General features: G+C 47.3%; 1 protein-coding gene across 3 annotated transcripts in view; it reads right to left on the reverse strand.

The window, feature by feature from the left end:
* The window catches only part of cdk8 (cyclin-dependent kinase 8), a 174,152-nt gene that overhangs the window by 17,781 nt on the left and 138,705 nt on the right, over positions 1-17,666 (reverse strand). For all 3 annotated transcript variants that reach the window (XM_038817911.1, XM_038817910.1, XM_038817912.1), the window contains one exon: positions 4,456-4,528. In XM_038817911.1, the coding sequence (XP_038673839.1) occupies positions 4,456-4,528 (73 nt within the window). The remainder of the gene's footprint in view (positions 1-4,455; positions 4,529-17,666) is intronic.

A 17,666-nucleotide genomic window follows, 5' to 3' on the forward strand; every position in this document is an offset into this window, starting at 1 on the left:
CACAGAGACGTATTGAGCCGTCTGGCTTCAAAATTGGTACCACCGGTGCTGCCCATTCCGAGAACTGTACTGGTCTGATAATGCCGTCGCGCCGTAACCTTTCTATTTCGTCATCTACTTTCTTCCTTAATGCAAAAGGTACCGGCCTGGCCTTACAAAATTTCGGAAGGGCTTCTGGGTCCACGTGCAAAGTTACTTTGGCGCCTATGATTTCCCCCAAACCTTCCTGGAAGACCTCCGGGTATTTTTGGAGTACTCCACTCGACTGCCGCTTCCACTCTTGAAAATCTTCATCCAATCTAATTTTAGGTCTTTCAGCCAGTTCCATCCAATTAAGCTCGGTCCGGAGCCCTCTACTATCGTTAATGGTAATCTGAGCAATTGTTTCTCATATTCCACGGGTACATTAGTCGTGCCTAGAACTTCCAGGGGTTCCCCCGTGTAGGTTTTAAGTTTCATCGATGTTTTTGTTAGGGTTAGTGGCTGGAGTCCATCTTTGATTTTTCTAAATGCTGCCCCTCCCATTACTGATACGGCCGCACCGTGTCTATTTCCATTATTGTCGGCCGCCCGTTCACCCGTGGGGTAATCCTAATGGGTTCTACTTTCTTCGTTGTAATATTATATAATTGTTCCCCTTCGGAGGAGGATGGGGCGTCTAGGTTGTGTACTTCCCTGCGTCCCCACCTGCTATTCCTCTTTTACCACCTCCTTCTAGGGTTTCTGTCGTTGTTACCCCACTCTGCCTGGTGCCAGAAACGGTCCTTCTCTGTTGGGGGAGCCTCAGCCGGTACTTCCCTCTGTCTCCAGTTAGTCCTGGCCGACTTGGGGGCAGTTCTGGGGTTTTCCTATTTCCCTCTATTCCTCAGGTTTTTCCTGAGAGCGGCAATCTGGTAGCAGAACCCGTTGTGGTAGGTAGTCCCTCTCACAGGTATCTACCTCCATTGGCGTGCCCTGTAGTTCCTGCGTCCCACTTGCTGCCTTTTCTAGGGACAGTGCGAGCTGTAACGCCTGCCTGCAGTCTAGCTCCGTTTCCGGCAACAGGCGTTTCTGTATTGTGAGGTTGTTTATACCACACACTAACCGGTCCCGAAGCATTTCATTTAGCGTCGGGCAGAACTCACATTTTTCCGCCAGCCTTCTCAGGCGGGTCAAGAAATTTGTGACTGACTCCCTGTCTTCCCGCTTCGCTGTGTAGAATCTGTACCTACGCAAAATGAGGGGTGGTTTTGGGTCGTAGTGCTCTTTCACCAATTCCGTTACTTCTTGGAAAATTTTCGTGTCCGGCGCATCGGGATAAGTCAGACTATGTATAATGGCGAAAGCGGAGGGTCCGCACGCCGACAGCAGGATAAGCCGTCTCCTTTCGTCCGTTAGTATATCATTTGCCCGGAATAAGTAACACATTCTCTCCACATACTAGGACCAGTCCTCAGCCGGGTCGAATGCCTCTAACCTCCAAAAAAACGGCATTTTTAAAATGGCAAGGCTTACCCTCTGAGTGCGGCAGCTGGTCTCCGCAAAATTTGTAGTTTACCTCGTCGCCACTGTAGTAATCCACGGGAGGCAGGAGTTCCGTCATCACACCAATATTTATTTACAATAACGATATTACAGGAGCAGCTACAAACAGTGCTGCTAGCAGTCCAGTCAACTTAAGACTGGCTCACAAAGCCTACACAGGTGATTACATGGGCCCCCTCAATGAGCTATCATTGAGGGAGCTCATACTCCAATTGGCCAACCAATAAAGCCAATTGGAGTTCATTACAGTTGCTAGTCCTGTAATCTTAATCTAGAGACGCGAGTTCAAATTCTACCAAGGCAGTTGTGGAATTTGCACTCAGTTAACTTTTAATTCCAGATTAATTTAATTATCAGCAACATGATTGTGGTAGTGCAGCCCCATGGGGCCTAACACCAAGGAGCACGTGAATCCCAATCAATGGGGAAATTATGCAGGCACGGGGAGCAGGGTCCCAGGCAGAGTGGACCCTGGAACCAAAGAGTGAAGACTCGTTTAGTGATTGCATATAGTTTACCTTCACTTGTTACCGATAAATCCTGGTTCTGTTATACTGGAAGTCTCCCTAGTATTGCCTTGTGTCACCATAGTGATCAAACTACCAGACTGTTAGAAAATCTAACTGGGTCCACCAATATCCTTCAGAGAAAAAAATCTGTTCTTACAGTCTAGCCTACATGCGACTCCAGGTACACAGCAATGTAGTTGATTCTTACTGTCCTCAGAAGTGGCCTAGCAAGCCACTGAGTTGCATCAAAGCTGCTACAGTAAAGTCCAATAAGTATACCAGACAGAACACAGCTTAATTAGTGTGCTCTTTCCAAGGGCCGGCACAGACTTAATGGGCCATATGGCCTCCTTCTGCACTGTAAATTCTATGATTCCATGACCCAGTATCCACCTGGGCACTGGAGATGATAAAGATAGACCCAGGCAAAATTGACCTTGCAAAATCATCTTCAGTAACATCTGGGGGTCTATGCCAAAATTCAAAGAGCTGACCCAAAGGTCAAGCCACAGCCTCACACATTCATATTCATCGAATCATACCTTATAACCAATGACCTAGACACCTCCATCACCATCCCTGGTTACGTACCGTCTCAGTGGCAGGACAAACCAAACAGAGGTGGGAGCGCAATGCTACATAGTCAGTAAGAATGGCCCTGGGAGTCCTCAACATTGACTCCAGACCCCATGAAGTCTCACACCATCTGGTCAAACATAAACAAGGAAATCTCCTGCTGATTACCACCTATAGTTCTCTTCCAACTTCCATGTTGGACTTCCAATTGGAAGAAAAACTGAAGGCGGCAAGGGCAGAGAATGTAATCTGGGTGGAACACTTCAACGTTTCATCACCAAGGGTGGCTTGGTAGCACCAGTACTGACTGACCCAGCCAAGCCTTGAAAGACTGCAAGACTGGACCTGCAGCAGGTGGTGAGAGAAACAAAAGGGACAAATATCTGCTTAACCTTGTCCTCACCAATCCACCGGTCCCCATTGCATCTATCCATGTTAGCATTGGTAGACATGACCATCACACAGTCCTATACTGCCAAAGTCTGAGGACATCCTCTTTGGGGCGGTGCGGTTGCACAGTGGTTAGCACTGTTGCTTCACAACACCAGTGTCCCAGGTTCGATTCTCGCTTCAGCGCGGTCTGCGAGGAGTGGACAATTAAGCAAATAAAGGGCAGAGGGTCCATGAACGCATCTATCCTCAATGATAGTGGATCCAAGCATATCAGTGTAAAATACAAGGCTCAAGAGTTTGCAACCTCTTCAGCCAGAAGTGCTGAGTGAATGATGCATCTTTGCCTCCTCCTGAAGTCCCACAGGTGCACATTCTCAGCTCATCAAAGGCTCTGGGACCCAACAACATTTATGCTGTACTGCTGAAGATTTGTGCACCAGAACTATCTGTGCCCCGAGCCAAGTGTCCCAGTACAGCTACAACACTTATCCAACAAAATGCAAAATTTTCCAGGCTTGTCCAGTGCTTGAAAAGCAGGACAAACTCAATGTGGCCATCAGTTCACTCTCAATCATCATTAAAGTGACAGAAAGTGACATCAACAGTGCTACTAAAGTGGCACTTATTCAGCAACAACCAGGTCATTGTTGGGTTCTGCCAGGAACATCATGACTTTGGCCACAAGACAATGTTGGTTCAAACATGGACAAAAGAGCTGAATAGCTGAGAGGAGGTGAGAGTGATCGCCACTGACATCAAGGCAGCATTTGACCAAATATAGTCAGAGTAAAATAGAAGTTTATGTGAATTAGGGGAGCTCTCCACTGGCTGGAGTCATGCCTACACAAAGGAAGATGGATGTTTCCAGATGGAACCCAATCATCTCAGTTGCAGGATATCACTGTAGGAGTTCTTGAGGGCAATGTCTTAGGCTCAACCAACTTCAGCTGTTTCATTAGTGACATTCCCTCCACAGAATGTCAGAAATGGGGATGTTTGCTGCTGAATGCCGATTGTTCAGTTCCATTTTCATCTCCCAAATATTGATCAGTTCATCTCTGCATGGAACAAGACCTGGACAACATTCCGACTCAAGCAGGTAGATGGCAAATTACATTTGAACGACACACATGCATGGTAATGACTGTCTGCAAAAAGAGAGAATCTAGCCACCTCTGCATTATATTCAACAGGATTACCATCACTGAAACCCCCAAATCAACATGCTGTGAATCACTACTGATCAGAAATTTAAATCATGTGGCTGCAAGAGCAGGTTACAGACTGACTACACTAGAATCACCTCACTTCCTAAAGCCTTTCCACTATATAAAAGTCATGAGTGTGCTGGCAAGTGTTTCTTTGATCTGTGATGCTTTAATTAATAATTCTGACTTGTTTCTAAAGCTATGCACACAACCCACAAACATATGATATCAAAGCTGAGACTTACCAAATGGAAAGCTTTACTATCTGGTTTTACTTTATGTTTCTCCATATACTTGATAAGGCTGCAGTTGGTATAACTGGAAGAGATAAATTCCAAGCTGTTAACACTTTGAAATGCTCTGTTTCTTACAAAGGAAAGAAAAATTTTAATTTCTACAAATTTTAATGCCTATTTACTATCCACAGATCAATGCAAGAGGGAAAACTGTTCTATCTAATATTAGAAATACAGAACGACGTGGAGACCTGCTGCAATTATCCCACATGGCGACTAGGGGTGTGGTCGAGAGGTGCTTCGGGGTCCTGAAGATGCGTTTCAGGTGCCTGGACGGCTCTGGATGGGCCCTCCAGTGCAAGGCGAGGAGGGTCGCCCGCATCGTAGTGGTCTGCTGCATCCTCCACGACACCGTGCAGCAGAGGGACGATGTGCTGGAGAAGGATGAGGAGGAAGGGCAGGACTGCTCAGACGAGGAGGATGAGGGGGAGGAGGATGAGGGGGAGGAGGATGAGGGGGAGGGTGACAATGAGCGGGACATGGGGCCTGGCCAGGCATTGGAGGCCGCAAAACGCTACCACCACGGCCAGCTCGCACGAGGCGCCCTCATCGCGACATATTTCACAGACTAGGGGGGAGGGGGGTCGCTGGCCAGGGGCACGGACACCACCATCCCACACCCCCTCACCACCAAACTACCCGCATGCACACCCCCTCCATTACACATACCTGCGGCGCTACAAGCTGGGAGCACTGGGTTTGCAGTGACAGCGGGTCTGGCCCATGGGCTGGAGGATGATGACAACCCGCTCTGCGATTAGCTCTGGTGCTCCACAACGTTTGACAATGTCTAACTCACGCCCACAGTACCACCTTCCACCTGGGCAATACCTGCATGTGAGCTGGCCAGTCCTTCACACAGTCCTGTTGAATCACTGGGAAGGGGGTGCTGGGAACGGTCAGAGCGGGGAGGGGAACACGGTCCACCCACTGGGCCTACACTCGTTCCCCACTCCCCACTCCCACTGGCCAGCACTCACTGCCCCATCCCAACCAGACAGAGCACAGAGGCAGGTTTCAGCAGTGTCAACAGGTGTTTAATGTGAAGAGGTATATACAGTCTGCACCCGTGCCAACTTAACTGGTGTCTAACTTTCTGGCCTTACGGGCCCCAACACTACACCTAGTGTTTCCCCAGACGGTACAGCAGGCGTGGAGGCCGACTGCTGTCACTCCTGCCCTGCGTCGAGGGTCCCCATTAGCGGACATCATCTGGGACGGCCCGGCCTCGATGGGCCCAGCTGCTGCTCGGGTCTCCTGGGTGGTGTGGTGCCGCCCTGTTCTCCCACTGCCCACAGGATGCACCAGGGACAGGAAGGGAAGAGGGAGTCCGAGGTGCTGTGGTGTTCAATCACCTCCCCTGTGGGGGTCACCGGCACAGGTCTCAGCACCTTCTCCTCCCTCTGGGTGCCCAATGGCCCACGGGCTACTCCATGGGATGGGGGTGCGAGCGGAGCCATCTCCTGAGGCCCCCCCGCCACCTGCCGCTGCCAGTCCTGGAGGCCCACTCTGGTCTCAACAAGGGTCTGCACGTTCGCAGCCGTGGAGCACAGGGAGTGCTCCCTTTCTGGGACTGCACCACATCACTCTGCGCCTGTGCCACCTGAGGGTCTGTGCCACATCAGCCAGTGAGTAGGCTGCTTCTTGGACCACCCGTACGGTTTCGGCCTGGGTGGCACGCGGATGGACTCCTCCACCTGCACCCGGAGGTGCTGGGCGCCTGCCGTCACCCCCTCCCGTAGTCCCCGTGTCCTTGCCTGCATCTCCACTGTGGATGGGACTGGATGTTCCAGTGACCCCTCTGGTCGGCAGCTGGTTCCTGGGGCCGGGCTGCTCTCCGACCATCCAGCCCCTCGGCTGCTCCTACCTCCACCTGCTGTACCGGATCGACTGTGTAGTGCACACCATAAAGTGTCCCAGGTGCCTCTTCACTAGTTTGCCCAACCGAGGTGATTAGCCTATCATTCAGGGTTTAGGATTCAGCTGTAACGGGAAGTCTGTGTCCTCCTCCGACTCAAACTCTGGGGTCTCCTCGGTCTCGGGAAGAGGGCTGGTGTTCAGGCTGGTCTCCCTGTCAGTGCTCTGCCGTCCAGGGGGTGGCACCAGCTCTGGCAGGGGGGCTCTGGATGGACTGGGCCCATCTCCAGCAAGTCCTGTAAGACACAAGACAAGTATGGTTAGACAGCGGGCCGGGGGTGAGGTGTGAGGGTCACAGTGTTGGTGGTGGGCACACATCTGTCATGAGGATCCACGACTAGGCAGCTGGTCTCACTTCCTTGCCCGCCGCCGAAGTCCATGTTGGCGACCTCCCTGTCCTGCAGGCCGCCAGCCACATCTAGTGCCTTCTGCTCGGGGATGGTGAGAGGCCGCAGATCTGGTGGTCCCCTCCGGTCTTCTCCCGCTCCTGGCGGTTGTGTACGGCTTTGTCCTGTTGTGTGTGTGTGTGTGTGTGTGTGTGTGTGTGTGTGTGGGGGGGGGGGGGGGGGGGGGGGGGAGGAGCAAACACAATGACACTCTTAGACAGTCCGGCATATGCAGCCCAGAGGTTGGGTAGATGATGGCATCAGTGGCCAGGGTACCCAGCCGTTGTGGCTGGCTTGGGTGCAGGCTGTGGGTACGGCCGTCCTGGGGAGAGGGGGGGGGGGGTGCCAGGTGTACAGTGCTGCCTACTCACCCTGACATCATGCAGTTTCTTTCTGCGCTGGGTGGCAGTCTGGGCAACTTCGCCAATGGCACTGATCACATCTTCCACCTGCACCCAGGCACACCGAATGGGAACACCTGACGACCTTCCTCCCGGGCCGGGGTGCAGGGTCATCCGTCTCTCCTCCACGGCGTCCAGGAGTGTCTCAAGCTCTGTGTCCAGCTGTGTGTCCTGGAACCGCAGCGCTGCTATCCTTCCAGCCATGTTGGCTGCAACGGTGTGTGTGTGGGGCGATGAATCGCTTAAATGAGGGTGTGCCGCAATCACGGAACTGGCGAATCTGGCACCGTTTCACTTGCAAACAGTAGCATTTCACGTGACGCCTGTGCTAGCCCATTTAGAGTTGGTGAATTGTTGCACCTGTCACGCCGTTTTTGCCAGCGTAAAAGTCCACACTTTTGCCACGGCGTCAGCACTTAGTCACCAGATCGGAGAATCCAGCCCCAAGTGTTTTTCACCAGGCCTCTTGTGTGTTACATAATAAATAATTTTTAAAAATGTTTTTACTGTCTCAAGTAGGCTTACATTAGCACTGCAATGAAGTTACTGTCAAAATCTCCTAGTCACCTTTTCCGTCGCCTGTTCGGGTACACTGAGGGAGAAATCAGAATGTCCAAATTACCTAACAAGCAGGTCTTTCGGGACTTGTGGGAGGAAAACAGAGCACCCAGAGGAAACCCACGCAGACACCGGGGCAGGTGGGCGTGTGTAGACTCTGTACAGATAGTGACCCAAGCGGGAATCGAACCTGGGACCCTGGCACTATGTAGCCATAGTGCTAATCACTATTTTTTATGTACAAGTGCATGTACTTGCCATCTACTACACTAGCAGATTGGAGTTTCAAAAGGCAAACCTCCATTTCAAAGAATGCAACTAAAAATCCTCCCGTTAATTGCAATGTACAAATTCCATTGGTTGAAAACACCAATGATTACACCAGTGAAGATTAAGGTGATTAACTATACTAAGAATCTACCCAATTGTTAACTAAAAAAAAAACCTCAAAGGAACATAAATAATTAGCTTGCCTATATATGTGTGATTAAATAACTGATGTAAAATGATTGTTACGTGATCTGCCTTCAACAAACTGGCTGTATTTGCTCTGCCGTAAAAGGATTATGTAGAAAATTCTCCTGATTTCCCACTGCAACTTGAATGGAACCCTCCGAAAAACTACATAGATGGTTACAACTGCTGTTGACACCATTTCGGTAGGGTTTTCACTGATTTACTGTTGGAGTTATGGAAGTGACTGGCAGCAGCTCCAAGAAATTTCAGGATTGATTCCTTGAAAGTTTCAATTACTATCCGTTATCCAAATAAATCTCTCTGCAAAAATAACTACTGGCAATTCAAGCTGCAGGTAATAAGGGAAACCTGAAGTTCTCAGCTAGGGAAACATACAAAATAGTATTCCCCAGTTGCAAGCTCTGCCCCTTTTCCTCAGATGCTAATGGAAGAATGCTCGAATAATTCAGCAGTCTGTTTTCCAAGGCAAAATAGCTACACCTGGTAACACACAGTTAGCTGGGATACTGATTACTGCAACTCATCTTTGAATAAATCTGGTATGATTTAATCCTAATTTAAAAAGTGTACAGCCACTCTCCCCAGCTTTGGGCATTCTTCTCCAAGCAATGATGACTTCTGAAATTTGTTCTTAAGAGCTCCGTGTGAGATTCCATGATAGGTGTGGCAAAGAGGGCTACCTTTCTCTCGTCAGTAAGACAACATATAGCTTTATTGTACCTGTTGAGATTTGTACTGAGCTCATTAAATGCTTCTCTTATGTTCAGAACAGCCATTTCCATGTGTCAGGATTTCAGATTACGCTACCATAGAGAATCCTGGTATAATATAAAAGAGCACATGTAGGTCCCAGAGTAAATGTCACAGAATTGACAGGTGTCAATTGGATTTCAGATTCAGCTTCTGGACCAGTACCCTGGAGACCATGAAAGATAACTTGTTAGTCGATAATTACTTGCACTCTTTCCCTTCCCATGTCACTGCCGAATTAAAGATCCACATTCCACCCATTCTTCACATTACAATCTGTAATTATCTTGCAATTGTGTCTCTCCTATATGTGCTGTGATTGCGAACCAGCCTCCATTCACCTGATGAAGGAGCAGTGCTCCGAAAGCTTGCGATTTCAAATAAACCTGTTGGACTTTAACCTGGTGTTCTGAGACTTCTTACTGTGCTCACCCCAGTCCAGCGCTGGAATCTCCACATCATGACTGCTGAATTAGGCAGGTGAAGTCTACTCTTGGGGCCGGGGATGGCTACTTTGACTAAAAGCTGACATTGCCTATTAAGAAGTAGAACATAGAACATAGAACAGTACAGCACAGAACAGGCCCTTCGGCCCTCAATGTTGTGCCGAGCCATGATCACCCTACTCAAACCCACGTATCCACCCTATACCCGTAACCCAACAACCTCCCCCTTAACCCTACTTTTATTAGGACACTACGGGCAATTTAGCATGGCCAATCCACCTAACCCGCACATCTTTGGACTGTGAGAGGAAACCGGAGCACCCGGAGGAAACCCACGCACACAGGGGGAGGACGTGCAGACTCCACACAGACAGTGACCCAGCCGGGAATCGAACCTGGGACCCTGGAGCTGTGAAGCATTTATGCTAACCACCATGCTACCCTGCTGCATGGTGTAGAGATAACTGTTCACTTGAAAGGCCATTGGAAGAATGGGATTTCACTTATTGAATTAATAATCTCCCTTAGAAAGGTCATAAAGCTGATGTGAGAACTTGTTTTAGAGACCAGTAGGGAAGGGAAAAGGTTGGGTTATGATACCTTTGGGGTGGGGGCATGGCGTGGTGTGTGCCTGCCCAAATGGTCACATGAAGCCCCCAAAAATAGATACCCCTCCTTCCTACCCATGGTAGCCCATGGAGTGAAGGCTACTGGCTGCTCACCTTGCCCCCGCCTTCCTCAGTTGGATGACAAATTGTGGCGGAGGCATAATTACACCGTTAGGTGGCTTTTAATTGGCCACCTAAGGGTCACGATAGGCATCAGGGCAGGTAGGCTGCTTGCCCACCTATCGTAATATGCGGGGGTGGTTGGGTAGGCAATGGGCAGGCCCCTATATTATTACAAGCCCATGACCTTCAAATATGCCGGCCAGGGGCTGTTAAATTTACACCATGGAGTTATTACAAATTGCGAAAATAACACTCCACTGGTTGAGTCATATGTGGCACAAAGGAAGATGATTGTGGTTGTTGGAGGTCAGTCATCCAAGTCCCAGGGCATCACTGCAGGAGTTACTCAGGATAGTGTCTAAGGCCCAACCATCTTCAGCTGCTTCATCACTGGCGTGGCTTCCATCATAAGGTCAGAGGTGGGGATGTTCACTGATGATTGTGCAATGTTCAGCACCATTCGTGAGTCCTCAGACACTGAAGCAGTCCACGTCCAAATGCTGAAAGACCTGGACAATATCCAGGCTTGGGCTGACATTTGGCAAGTAAAATTCGTGCCACATAAGTATCAGGCAGTAACCATCTCCAATAAGAGAGAATCAAATCATTGCCCCTCGTTATTCAATGGCATTACCATCACTGAATCCGTCACCATCAACATCCTGGGAGTTACCATTGACCATAAACTGAACTGGACTGGACATATAAATACAGTGGTTGCAAGAGCAGGTCAGAGGCTAGCAATCCTGTGGCAAGTAACTCACCTCTCGACTCCCCAAAGCCTGTCCACATCTACAAGGCACAAGTCAGGAGAGTAATGAAATACTCCTCACTTGCCTGGATGAGTGCAGTGCCAGCAACACTCAAGAAGCTCACCGCCATCCAGGACAATGCAGCCCGTTTGATTGGCACCCCTTGCACAAACATTAACTCCTTCCACTACCGATGCACAGTTGCAGAAGTGTGTACTATATACAAGATGCACTGCAGGAACTCACCAAGGCTCTCTAGACAGCACTATTGAAACCCATGACCACTGCCATCGAGAAAGACACGGGTAGCAGATACATGGGAACATTACCATCAGGAAGCTGCCCCCCAAAGTCACTCAGCATCCTGACTTGGAAGTATAATCGTGCTTCCATCACTGTCACTGAGCCAAAATCCTGGAACTCCCTCCCGAATAGAACAGTGGGTGTTACTACACCACGTGGATTGCAGCAGCTCAAGAAGGCAACGCACCATCACTTTCTCGAAGGCAATTAGGGATGGGCAACAAATGCTGGCTCAGCCAGGGGAGTTCCAATCCTGTAAAAATCATCGGTTGAAAGTAGTCTAGAACCTGGAAGCCGGTATTCAAAATGGCGGACAAAGGTGTAGGACAAAAGACAAAGGACAACTACATCGATGTAGTTGATGACGACAGTGAGACTTGGACCACGTAGTCAGGAAGCATGTGAAAGTATCTTACAATTAGTTTATGGCGACCTTAAGATGGTTAGCAAAATACTGTGAGTTTGGTGCAACACAAGATGACACCCTTCGTGATAGGCTGGTACCTGGATTCCACAATGAAGCTATTCAGACAAAGCTGCTTATTGGAAGCGACATAACGCTTAAATCAGCTTTAGAAATGGCTACAACAAAGGAGCTAGCAGCAAGTGAGGCTTCACAGACAGAAGCTGGAGCGAAGATTCACAAGATGGAGACTGCCAAAATCAAGTCTGCAAGAGTACAATCATGTCATTGATATGCACAAGTTGGACATACAATGGGGGAATTTGAAGTAGAGAAAATAAGTGCAAGAACTGTGACAAAAGGGCCATACTGCCGAAGCATGCTGGTCACGGCAAACTTCACCAACATCAAAGATGCATAAGAGGAATAAAACATCTCAGCCGACTAGGAGAGATGTCAATCAACTGATTGAATCAAAGCATGGCCCACAGCAACTTATGGATAGTATAAAAATGCGAAGACTTACTGGGCTTAATGGTAGGAATTGAAAATTAAAATTAAGCCAAACAGTACATCAAAATGTCTGGAAGGCAGAAATGTACCAGAGGCTATCAGGTCAATAACTGAACAACTAGAAAGACTAGTTCAAACAGGAGTTATTGAACCAGCTACTACAAGTGATTGGGCTCCTGTACTAAGAGATGGCTCAGTAAGGATAGGTGGAGATTTTAAGATAATAAACCCAGTATTGTGCAAAGATCATTATTCATTGATGCCTACTGAAGACTTATTTGCTGGACTTTCTGGAGGTCAGAAATTCAGTAAAATAGACCGAGCAGGCATATTAACAAATAAATTTGGCTTCAAATCACAGCCTCTACTCACTATTGTGACACACAAAGATCTGTTCTTTTGCAGGAGACTTCCATTTGGGATAACATCTGCTCCTGCTCTTTTTGAGAGATGCATGGATCAAATTCTGAATGGGTTGAATAGGATGCAATGTTCTCTAGATGACTTTCTCAAGTGACCAAGATCACCTGAAGAACTTGGAAGCTACACTGAAATGTCTATAAAACTTTAATCTCAGAGTTAAAAAGGAAAAATGTGACTGTTTCAAGACGTCCATAAACTACCTGGGCCATATCATTGTTAAAGATGGCTTGCAGAAGAAATCGAAAAATATGATAGAAATCTTATAAACACCACGTTCTCAAAATGTGACACAACTGAGGTAGTTTCTGGGATTCATAAATTGTTATGGTAAATTTGCCGATAATTTAGCCACATGATTTTAGCCGTTACACACTTTATCATGTGCCAAACAAGTATGGAACTGGACAAAATAATGCAAAAGTCCATTTAAAGAGGAAAAATAAGTCTTAAATAAGTCAGAGCTATTGGTTCACTACAATCCCAAGCTGATGCTATAACTTGCTTATGATGTGTCATCCTATGGGGTTGGTGCAGTCGTCTTGCATATACCTTCAGGAGTGGAAGGACCGATAAGCATTCGCTTCACGAACTCTTATCAGTGCAGAAACAAATTATGCTCAGCTAGAAAAAGAAGCTTTGAGCATCATATTTGGAGTAGGGTTTCACTACACCTTTATGGATGTCATTTTACTCTCTTGACAGATCACCGCCCCTTGAAGACAATCTTCGGGCTGTATAAAGATATTCCTTCTTTAGCAGTTAGCAGGTCATACAGATTGTCTTTGATATTATCGGCACATGCTTATGATATTCAATATCATAAATTGGAGCAACATGCAAATACTGACACTTTGTCAAGATCCCGGTTACAAATCAAGCAAGAACCTGAAGAAAATTTCATCAACATCCTATATTTCGCGCAAGCAGATAATGTGACTTGATCTCAAGTACAGCGATACAGAAGAACCGATCTACTGATGGGGAAGGTTATGGACATGGTCCGAAAAGGAATGATGGCAGATGTACATTGTAGAAATCCAGACCTCAATCCCTACATCAAAGAAGACTTGAGTTTACAATCCAGGGCGGTTATATTAATGGGGAATCAAGAGTGATTATTCCTCAGTGTTTGTGTAATAAAACCCTTGCCCAACTACACAAGGGATATCCTGGTGTGGTGAAGATGAAAGAACTGGCAAGCAATTATTTTTGGCGGCCAAGATTATATGCTCAAAGCGAAGAGAAAGTGGGGTAATTGTCAGTCCTGTATAAAACTAAGAAACACTCCACTGCTGCAACCCTTGCATCGGTGGGAATGGCCAACGCAGCCATGGCAGAGAATACACAGACTACAATGGTCCATGGGTCACATGTTCCTTGTGATTGTGGATGCACATTCCAAATGGCTGGAAGTAGTGATTATGAGATCTACGATAGCCGAACGTACGACTGAGAAACATTTGTAAGTTTTGGTAGACCGGAGCAGGTCGTAAGCGACAATGGAACTCAGTTCACTTCCAAGGAGCTGGAAGTCTTGAAAGGGAATAGTATGCGGCACACAAAAGTCAGATCTGTACCATTCTCCAACAAATGGATTGGCCGAGTGATTCGTATAGTCACTTAAATACTCAATCAAGGCATCAAAGGTCCAAGGCACATTATCAAGATGAGTGAATAACCTCTTCAGGGGCGGCACACTGTCACAGTGGTTAGCACTGCTGCCTCACTGCATCAGGGCCCCGGATTCAATTCCCGGCCTCAGGTGGCTGTCGGTGTGAAGTTTGCACTTTCTCCCAGTGTCTGCGTGGGTTTTCTCCGGGTGCTCCGGTTTCCTCTCAGTCCAAAAATGTGCAGGTTAGGTAGATTGGCTATGCTAAATTGCCCCTTGGTGGCCAAAGATTAGGTGGGGTTGCTGGGTTATGGGGATAGGGTGGAGGTGTGGGCTTAAATAGGGTGTTTTTTCCAAGGGCCAGTGCAGACTCGATGGCTGAAAGGCCTCCTTCTGCACTGCAAATTCTATGATAACAAACACCACACACACACAATGACACAAAGTTCATTCGCAACGCTAATTTCATGTGCTTAATGTTATTTCAACAACGGTAAATCCTGGAACACAATCTTTGATCAGGCTTACTAACTGAGGAAGAGAGGTGTATATCAGAATGGAATGTGTTGTAGGATTATGTTATGGTACCAAACTTCTGACTGGATCATTGTAATATTTGAAATGTAAGCAATTGAGGAAACACATTTTAATTTCATTAAAACAAAATAGAAACCGCAGTTTGATCTATTGATACAACCTGATACTGCAGGGATTGTCAAATAACAACAACAAAAACCATAAATTTCTAGGAGATAACAGAACTCTAAAAAGAGAGTATTCACTCAAGGAGAGCAAGTGCGAGCAGGAAGTTACACTCCAAATGAGAAATGGCTACCTCCAGTTATCCTTGCAAAAACAGGTCCGATATCATGCAGGTGGATTATGAGAATTTGGCGACATCATACTGACCAACTAATAACTTCATAAAGTGAAATTGTTGAAACTTCCCAAGAAGTATTTTCATCTGAAAATCTAAGCAGTGATACTTCTGTATAGAGACCAAAGGCAGACACATTCAGATTCTGTTTCTGAGGATGGACACTGAAGTACTCCCAAAATAGGTCACATAGATACATACATAGAAGATAGGAGCAGAAGGAGGTCTTTTGGCCCTTTGAGCCTGCTCCGCCATTTATCACGATCATGGTTGAACATCCAACTCAATAGTCTAATCCTGCTTTCTCCCCATAACCTTTGATCCCATTCGCCCAAGTGCTATATCTAGCCGCCTCTTGAATATATTCAATGTTTTAGCATCAACTACTTCATTTGGTAATGAATTCCTCAGGCTCATCACTCTTCGGGTGAAGAAATGTCTCCTCATCTCTGTCCAAAATGGTATACCCTGAATCCTCAGACTGTGACCCTTGGTTTTGGACCCACCCACCCTCTATGAGATCCCCCCTCATTCTTCTGAACTCTAGTGAGAACAGTCCTAACCTTGTCAATCTCGCCTCATATGACATTCCGCCATTGCTGGAATCAGTCTGGCAAACCTTCGCTGCATTCCCTCGAGAGCAAGAACATCCTTCCTTAGAAAAGGAGACCAAAACTGCCTCACCAAGGCCCTGTATAATTGCAACAACACATCCCTGCCCCTGTACTCGAAACCTCTCGCAATGAAGGCAAACATACCATTAGCCTTCTTTACCCCCTGCTGCACCTGCATGCTTACCTTCAGCAACTGGTGCACAAGGACACCCAGGTCCCGCAGCTCACTCCCCTCGCCCAATTTACAACCGTTAAGGTAGTAATCTGCCTTCCTGTTTTTGCTTCCAAAGTGAATAACCTCACACTTATCCAAATTATACTGCATCTGCCATTGATTTGCCCACTTGCCCAACCTGTCGAGACCATGCTGTAGGATCTCTGCATCCTCGTCACAGTTCACCCTTCCACCCAACTTGGTATCGTCTGCAAACTTTGTGATGTTATATTTTGTTCCCTAATCCAAATCATTATTATATGTTGTGAATAGCTGGAGTCCTAGCACCGATCACTGTGGCACCCCACTAGTTACTGCCTGCCAATTTGAAAATGACCCATTAATCCCTACTCGAAAGAGAAAATGCTGGAAAATCTCAGCAGGTCTGGCAGCATTTGTTGGGAGAGAAAAGAGCTAACGTTTTGAGTCTGATGACTCTTTGTCAAAGCTAACAGGCAGAGAAAGTGGGAAATATTTATACTGTGGAGTGAGAATGAAAGATGAGTCATAGCCACAGAAACCCAAGGAAACCGGGTGCTAATGGCCACAGAAACCAAGGGGAAAGAGCGCTAATGGCAGTCCCCAGAGAGAACAAAAGATGTGAAAGGTCAAACAGCAGAGAAACTAACATCAGAGGATGAACTGTAGATGTGGGGGGAGGGGGAAGCAAAGAGGAGAAAGGTTAATCCCTCATTAATCCCTACTGTTTGTTTCCTCTCTGCCAACCAGTTTTCTATCCACCTTAATACACTTCCCCCAATCCCATGCGCTTTAATCTTGCACAATAGTCTCTTATGCGGGACTTTGTCAAATGCCTTCTGAAAGTCCAAATACACCACATCAACTGGCTCCCCCTTGACAACTGTACTGGTTACATCTTCAAAGAATTCCAACAGATTTATCAAGCATGATTTTCCCTTCATAACTCCATGCTGACTCTGACTGATCCTGCCAATACTTTCTAAATGTTCCGCAATAAAGTCCTTGATAATGGATTCAAGAATTTTCCCCACTACCGATGTTAGGCTTACTGGTCTATAATTCCCTGTTTTCTCTCTACCTCCCTTTATGAATATTGGAGTGACATTAGCTACCCTCTAATCTGCAAGGACTGTTCCAGAGTCTATAGAATCCCGTAAGATGACCACCATAGCATCCACTATTTCCAAGGCCACTTCAAAGGTATGGGGCTGGATTCTCCGATTTGAAGACTAAGTACTGACGCCGACATGGGAACAGTGGCGTTTTACACCAGAAGAAATGGCGCAAAAGCTGTACCGACCCTCTGTCTGGCAGGGAGCTAGCAGGCACGCAGCGCAAAGCCCCCAGCTTTAGTCGGGTCCCATCCAACTGTGACGGCACTGGAGTCAGTCCGCAGCCGCCACATCGGGTTCACGATAATAAATACCACGAGTGACCCACGCTGTTGGGAACTCAGCCCATGGGGGGGGCGGAACATCAGGGGAGGGCCTCAGGTGACGTCAAGAGGCCGTCCATATGGCATGCGGCATACTCTGAGCACACCGTTTTGGAGGGGGCAGAGCATCACAAAAGTGGCGCAACCTGATTTTCGCACAAACGGGGATTCTCTGGCTGATCGCTGAACGCAATTTCGTTGTTGGAGACCGGAGAATCCCGCCCATGGAGTAGCCTCCAGAACGTCAAGTACAATCCAAATTAAATATATGTCCACCTCAGAGACTCACTTATTAAGTTGCATATATATATGTGAAAGGATAACGGTGCAAAGTAATGTACCTAATGTATAAATGATTTTAAAAGTTGT

The sequence above is a fragment of the Scyliorhinus canicula genome, chromosome 14, assembly GCF_902713615.1.
Source record: "Scyliorhinus canicula chromosome 14, sScyCan1.1, whole genome shotgun sequence".
Classification (NCBI taxonomy): domain Eukaryota; kingdom Metazoa; phylum Chordata; class Chondrichthyes; order Carcharhiniformes; family Scyliorhinidae; genus Scyliorhinus; species Scyliorhinus canicula.